This window comes from Euprymna scolopes, chromosome 46 (assembly GCF_053919585.1).
Source record: "Euprymna scolopes isolate OS-2025 chromosome 46, ASM5391958v1, whole genome shotgun sequence".
In the NCBI taxonomy this organism is placed as follows: Eukaryota; Metazoa; Mollusca; class Cephalopoda; order Sepiida; family Sepiolidae; genus Euprymna; species Euprymna scolopes.
In genome coordinates, this window is record NC_136527.1 from 168,595,040 (window position 1) to 168,602,770 (window position 7,731).

At 37.5% G+C, this 7,731-nt stretch overlaps 1 protein-coding gene across 1 annotated transcript; it reads right to left on the bottom strand.

Moving 5' to 3' along the window:
- Positions 1 to 3,350: 3,350 nt before the first annotated feature.
- Positions 3,351 to 3,671, bottom strand: LOC145270266 (uncharacterized). The gene has a single exon (XM_080125910.1). It carries the CDS (start codon positions 3,669 to 3,671, stop codon positions 3,351 to 3,353), a length of 321 nt encoding a protein of 106 aa, XP_079982036.1.
- Between the last annotated feature and the right edge of the window lie 4,060 nt (positions 3,672 to 7,731).

The following is a 7,731-nucleotide window of genomic DNA, read 5'->3' on the forward strand; positions in this document are numbered from 1 at the left end:
ATAAAGTGATCAAAACGGTAAATATTTTTTTAAGTTTACATTTTTAAGAAGTTTTGGTACTAGTGCAGAGAGTGACCTGGACGTAAATAATAACGTTATTATTTAAAAAGCCATTCTTAACATGGGGAGGGTGCTTTGTACCTATTCTATGCTTTAACCTTACAATTGAATAAAAAAAACACACACACACCATAAAACTTTAATTAAACTTGGAAATACGATTTGACACGGTAAGTTTGGGAAAAGGAATTATAAATAAAAAACTAGACAAAATACGGTTAAAAACTCGCTCAATATATGTTTCCGTGACATAGGTTGACATGTATTCAGTGGGTTTTAACAGTATTTTGCATATTTTTTTTATTTTGAACTCCTTTTCCCAAACTTACCGTGTTAAAGAGAGAGTAGGTCGCCATTCTTAATTTTCTAATACATCGATAAACATTGTATGTTTTTCGAGCTGAATAAACATGTTACATTAAATAAAAACACTAAAAACATATCCAGTTAGGTAGAAAAGTAACTTATCTTGGCTTTGATAACATTTATTTAAAAACAATTTGCGCTTGAGCCATTTTTTTTTTTTTTCCTCAGAAATTGGAAGTCGTTTCAGAAAAATACAGTTTCAGGAATCGATGGATATAAATTTAAAAGAAGTTTCGGAAAAGTGTATGATATAAATTTAATTTTCCGAAAAGTGTATGATTTAAAATTTAAGTTTCCGAAAAGCGTATATTACTGGATGAAACATGCAGAAAAGTATGTTTGCAATATCGCGAAAATGTGATATTCGTTTTCAGCACACCCGAAAATCCCTGATGTGCTGAAAATTTCTGAAATATGAAATAAAGAGCATTTAAAACTACTTAAAAACACTAATAAATGATTCAGGTAGGTTGCAAAGTAACTTTTATAGCTACTGTTAATATTTCTTTGTTGTATATTTTATTTTTTGACCACTTTTTCGAATCTATGTGTACAGTAATACAAACCCTAAATTGACTTCTTTTAATAAAGAGAATGTGTCTTTTAATAAAGAGAATGTTGAGGGCAAACCATCGACTATTTTTATTTATTTATTTTTTTCTTAAATGTCGGTCATCGACTATTTTTAGTTTTTTTTTTCTTACATGTCGAAAACACTTTTTGGGTTTGTATTACTGTACACATAGATTCGAAAACGTTGTCAAAAACAAATATATAATAAATAAATGTTATAAACGGCAAGATAAGTTACGTCTCTACCTAACTGGACAATTTTCTAGTGTTTTTATTTAATGTAACATGTTTATTCAGCTCGAAAAGCATACAGTGTTTACCGATGTATTGGAGCGTTTAAAATGGCGCCCGACTCTCTCTTTCGCACAGTAAGTTTGTGTTACGTCCACGGGTTAATATCAGAGTGGAGACGACACAGAGTTAGGATGTAACAGCAGCTTTATTGTTTTTTCATACAGAAAGTCTTCCTCCTTTTTCGGAGAGTTCATAGAAAGGCAGGTGGGAGCAGTGGTGGGGGTTTAGCTATACGCAACATCTCCCCCCGTTGGGGAGGGTTTTATTTTTTTATTTTGTTTTCCTCTAAGGGGGAAGGGATAGGGACAGGGTTTTAAATGGCAACATTGGGGAGGGTGAATTGTTCATTTGTTGTAGCGTGCAGGTTTTGCATCTTGAGCGCGTGGTCACTTGTTGGCTGTCATTCCTTACACAAACGTTTTCTTCAGTCGGCTCATTTTCCTGTGCAATCCTTTCTTTTGTGATATGGGATTGTCAGGCTATATTTGAGACTGAGGGTGATCATCAGCTGTGTGTGTTGTTTGGTGGTGTCCTGGGAAGGAATGTTTTGACTCAGGCGTTTTGCGCAGGAATCGCCTGTTTTGGCGGTATCGTTGTCCGTCTCTTGCTTCCACTTCATAAGACCTACCAGTCATTCGTTTTCGGACCGTTGCTTCCCATCACTCTCTTTTGTAGGGACTGGGTGGCTGGACACGAACATTATCACCCACGTTGAGGCTTTTTAGCTCTTTCCCGTCTTATGGTGCCTAATCCTCCTTTCCTGTTTCCTCCATGCTTCATCAGTTGAATGTGGGTAAAGTGGCTTCAGCTTTAACTCGACAGCTGGTACTGTTGATCTTGTCCTTCTACCAAAGAGTTTTTGTGCTGAGCTGGTACTTCAGTTGGTGCGTTGCGTATGTTCAACAGTCCCAGGAATGGATCTTCTCCTGACGCTTTGCATTTTCGGAAGAGGCGTTTGGTGATTTTTACTGCTGCTTCGGCAGCACTATTTGCTTGGCTGTTGCCTGGCGATATTGTCTCGTGTATGAATAGGCATTTACTTGCAAACCTTCGGAATGCATGACGAAAATTGAGGACAATTGTCGGATGTCAGCACCTCTGAAATTCCATGGCCTGCAAAATGCGCTTTCATGCAGTCAATCATGGCTTCTGGTGTGGGCGTATCCAGTTTGTACATTTCAAAGAAATTGCTATGTCTGTCTACTGTGATCAGATAGTTGTTTCCTCCCCATGATAGAAGGTCTGCTGCTACTTGTTGCCAAGGTCTTTCCGGCATTGGTGCTATGATCTATGATTCTGCTGGCTGGCGGTCTGCATAGGTTGCACAGGTGCCACAGGCTTCGATGTATTGGCCAATCTCTTTAGACATTCCTGGCCAAAATATGAGGTCCCTCCCTCGTCGCAGACATGTATTTATGCCGAGGTGGCCGGCATGTGCTTTTTGTTTCATCTCACTCCGCATAGCATGTGGTATGACTATTCTTTGTCCTCGCAGTACTAGCCCATCTTGTACCGTGAGTTCATTTCTGTAATAAAAAAAAAAACAGTTTGATAGAGTTGGGTAAGCTTTCCTTATTATGCGCCCCCCCCCTAGCGATTACTTCTGCCAGTGCTCTCATGTTGGAGTCCTCAACTGCCTTTTGACGAATCTCTGCGAGCCTGTGGTCTTGTATCGGCTGCATTGTCAGATTATTCATTGACATTATTTCTTCCAACTCTGGCTTGCTTGTTGGTGCTCACGACAGCGTATCTGCTAATGGGATATCTTTCCCTGGTTTATATCGTAGTGTGTAGTTGTATTGCTGCGCCCATAGCAGGAAGTTCTGCAGCCATTTTGGTGCCTTTGATAAGAGCTTTTTGCTGATTGAGACAAGCGGCTTGTGGTCAGTCAAAACTACTACTTCTCTTCCATGTGTGTAATGGTGAAATTTCTCTAGGCCGTATACAACTGCCAGCATCTCCTTCTCAATTTGTGCATATCTTTGTTCGGCATCTGATAGTGATCTACTTGCAAATGCAATTGGTTTATCCACCTGCATTATCGCTGCTCCTAACCCCTACTCACATACATCATTCTCGAGAATCAGCTCCTTGTGGGGGTCGTAGTATGTAAGGACGGGTGAGTTCACAATTGCTTCTTTGACAGTGTCGAAAGCTGCTTGTTGGGAATCTGACCATGACCACAGAACATCTTTTTTAGTCAGATTCTGGAGGGGTTTTGTCACTGTTGCCAGATTGAGAATAAACTTCCCTGTGTTGTTCGCCATACCTAGGAATCTGCGGAGAGTCCCAATGTTTCCTGGTGCTGGCATGTCAATGATAGCCCTTACTTTTTCTGGGTCGACTTCAATGTCGTCTTTAGTGATGCAATGCCCCATGAAAGTGATCGCGTCTAGTCCGGTCTCCAGTTTTCTGGGTTGAGTTTAACTCCTATTGTTTGGCATTTCTGTGGAGCCCTATGTCATGTTCTTCTTGGTCTTTCTCATGCATGCCCTAGAATTGTTCATTCAGCTTTCTTTGGAATATCTCGGCTGAAGAGTTCAGGCCAAATTGTAACCGACGCCAGCGATATCGACCAAAACATGTCTGAAAGGTGGTCAAGTCACTGAATGCATCATCAAGCTCAACGTGCCAATATCCTGATGAGAGGTCCATTTTTGTGAATACTTTTGCATCTCTAATGTCGTGAAGCACGTCCTCAAGAAGTGGTATGGTGAAGCGCACGCGCATGAGTGCTTTGTTGAGCTCATGAGGATCCAAGCATATTCTCATAGTTGTTATTGCATCTGACTTGAGCTTGCCCAGTTGATCATCAAATACTTCCTTGTAGCTTTCCTCTATATTGACTGCTGCCACATGCTGGAAGTTCTTCTGCTTTATCTCCACAAGGCCCATTTATACACTTGCCCGCAGGCCAAGCAGTGGCTGGCAATCATATCCTCTTCTGTTGAGGATGTATCAAGTTGGTTTACCCGTGGTGGGGGTGCAATACGTTTATTGCTTCCATACATCCGTGTGCTCTGTCTCTGTTTTCGCGTCTTTCTGTCTTTGTTGGGACATTTGGATTCGAAATGTCCTTTCTCATTACATGCATGGCATAATTTGCCATGGGCTGGGAATCTGTTGCGCTTTGGCACGTGTGCGTAGCCGCAGAACTGGCATTCTCTTTTGGAGACGGGTTCCTTTATTTGACTGGTTTCATATACTCTCATTACCTGGGCTGTATCCAGTCCCATTCCTTGGCTGTGGATTGAGGCCATTTCAACCACTCTGCATATGTCAACACTCTTCTGCAGAGTCAGGTGTTGTATCTTCAGTAGCTCCTGCTTGGTTAATTGGTCACGTACACCTTCTACAATTTGGTTGCGCAGAAGTGAGTCACTGCATCGGGTACAGAAATTGCAAGTCTTCGACAGTACCCTTAAATCATTGTAGAACTTGTCGAAAGCCTCTCCCTCACCCTGTTTCCTTTCACGGAACGCACATCTCTCATGTTTTGTTGAGAATTCCGACGGAATACTCCTCCAGAGCTTGTAGTATGTCATCTACAGTGCGCTCAGTCTGGGAGGTGTCGAACTGCATGCCCTGGTATATTTTCATGGCGTCATCGCCCAAACAGTTCTCCAGAAGGGCAACCTGAATTTCTCGTGGTTTATGGTCCAGACGTGTCAATAACGAGTAGTTGGACCATCGTTTATGGAATATTTTCCACGAGTCTGCCTTATTCCCATTAAATACGAGTCGCTCTGGTGGCCTTATGTGTACGCCGGACATATCGTTAGTCAATGACACGGTATCATTTGCAGCAGTCATATTCTCTCCGGCGGACATCGCCGTCAAGCAGAAGTGTTTTGATTTGAACGTTAATTAATGCAAAGAGGCAGAATAAAAAAGTTTTGGCAAGAATCACTTGCGACAGCAACTCGATATTAATAATAACGATCGTAAAAAATAACAGACTGACGAGACCACGAGGCGCCATTACTGGAGCGACCGACTAATAAAAGAAAAACATAGCAGAAGTTAAAACCAAAAGTAATACTACTTACACGTTCTTTGATGATTTGTCGGTCTCCTTGGATGTCATTAATTCCATAAACACCGCTGCTACCATGTTACGTCCACGGGTTAATATCAGAGTGAAGACGACACGGAGTTGGGATGTAATAGCAGCTTTATTGAGCGCCATGTGTTTTCCTACAGACAGTCTTCCTCCTTTTTCGGAGAGTTCATACAAAGACAGGTGTGGGCAGTGGTGGGGGTTTAGCTATACGCAGCACGCAGCAGTGTTGCGACTGCTGCGTCGCACGCAGCACATATTAAAGTGTGCTTTATGGCCAGGCTTTGCCGGGCGTTCGTGCTCGCTTAGATAAATTCTTTTTGCAGTTTTAACAAAAAAGCGACAGTAATATGAGAGCGCCCCCATTTACACTGAATATCTACAGAATGGTCAACATCAATGTATTACACATGATATGCGATGCGTCCCCTGTTGAATTTCCACAGGTCCCGCGAGTGAAGATTATTTGGATTATTCGGACTACTATTCTCGTATATTGTAACATTAACCCGACTAATCAAAATAGTTATGAAATGTTCAGTTTTACAAAAATAAACCTCATTTTTATATTTGTTTTAATGAATTGGACACACAAAATCAAAATTTACTAAAGAAATCACAAATAATAATAAAAAAAATGATTGGCTTAATTCCATGATTTCGCCGTTTGTACGATTCCTTCCTCTTATTTAGGTTGTTTGTGTGAAATATGTAGTTTGTCCATTTTTATATGAGGATTATTTGGATTATTCGGACGGTCTTATCGTAACAGTTATGATGGTCTTATCGTAACAGTTATGATGTTCACAGTAACAGTTATGATGTTCACAGTAACAGTTATGATGTTCACAGTAACAGTTATGATGTTTACAGTAACAGTTATGATGTTCACAGTACCAGTTATGATGTTTACAGTAACAGTTATGATGTTCACAGTAACAGTTATGATGTTATTCGATTAATTAAAATAATAACGAAATGTTCAGTCTAAAATGAACTCCTTTTTTTAAATCTTGATTTTCCTTTTTTTAATGAATTGGATACACAAAAGAGAAATTTACAAAAGAAATCCTCGAAGCATTAACAAATATACTTGATAGGAAAACAATTCGGCACGATTCACGAATGAACTAACATTTTTACACAAGGAACGAAATAATGATTACACCGTGTTACGATGACCTAAATACTTTGTTCTTTAGCAAATTGATTTTTTCTTTAAATAATTTTAATAATTCCCACGTTTAAATCGTGTTTTTCATCTGTTAAATTTTTATATTTTTTATATATTTTACTTTTTCAATGAATTGGACGCACAAACACCAAAAGTTGTATCAATCGACTAAAAACAAACAAATTAGATTTTCGATTTGAACAGAAAAAAACAAAGAATTCAACTCGATTTCTTTCGTATTGAATTCCTGGAAAAAAAGGTGAGATTTTTTTGTTTTGTTTTGTTTTGTTTTGTGTCTTTTACACCTCCATTCAATAACTTTTTAAATAATATGAAATATTAAATAACGTTTATTTTTTATTTTTATTCTCCATAAATAAATATTAATTCGATAAAATTTATAACAAAAGTGTTTAATGCCCTATTTAAAAAGTCTCCTAAACATTATCTTATTTAAATGCCCCCCCCCCGCACATTTTTTATATAAAACCAAATAAAATATCAAATATGAATTTGAATATTAAAATTTAAGAAAAACAACAACGATGTCGTTAACGCTTGATAACTCTGGAAGCGTCAATTTAGTATTTTTTTACACCGTCAAATCACGATATTAAGAATTTTTTATCACGATATTACAAATTATTAACGTTTAAAAAGTTTTAAAACTTAAAATAATTAAAAATTATTTATATATTTAATATTTTTGTAAATATTTTATTTTAAGATTTACGCTTTCATTTATTACGCCCGATTATTTCACGATTTTAATATTTTTTATTATTAATTATTAACATAAGACAACAATAAACTTTGTTTAATTTTCAAAGTTGTTTTATTTTGTAAAAATTTATATTTTGTTACGTGGTTCATTAGCAGTGTCAGAAATTTCGTGAAAATAGTGAATAATTCCACCCCATCTTTCCAAGCTTATAACTCCTCGAAAAATGTAATTCAAGCCCTAATTTTTTTTTTCAATTAAAGGAGTAAGGACCAAGGTTTTATTTTAAAAAAAAACAAAACAAAACAATGTGTTTTTTTTTTTTTAAAAAGGTTTTAAACTTCGGACTTTACAGGTAAATTTCTAAAAAACTGATTTTTTTTTTTGTTTTAAATTTGAATATATTATTTATTGACCTTTTCTCTTCAATTTGTGATATATAAACCTATTAAACATAAATTAATTATTTACTTTTTAATAGAC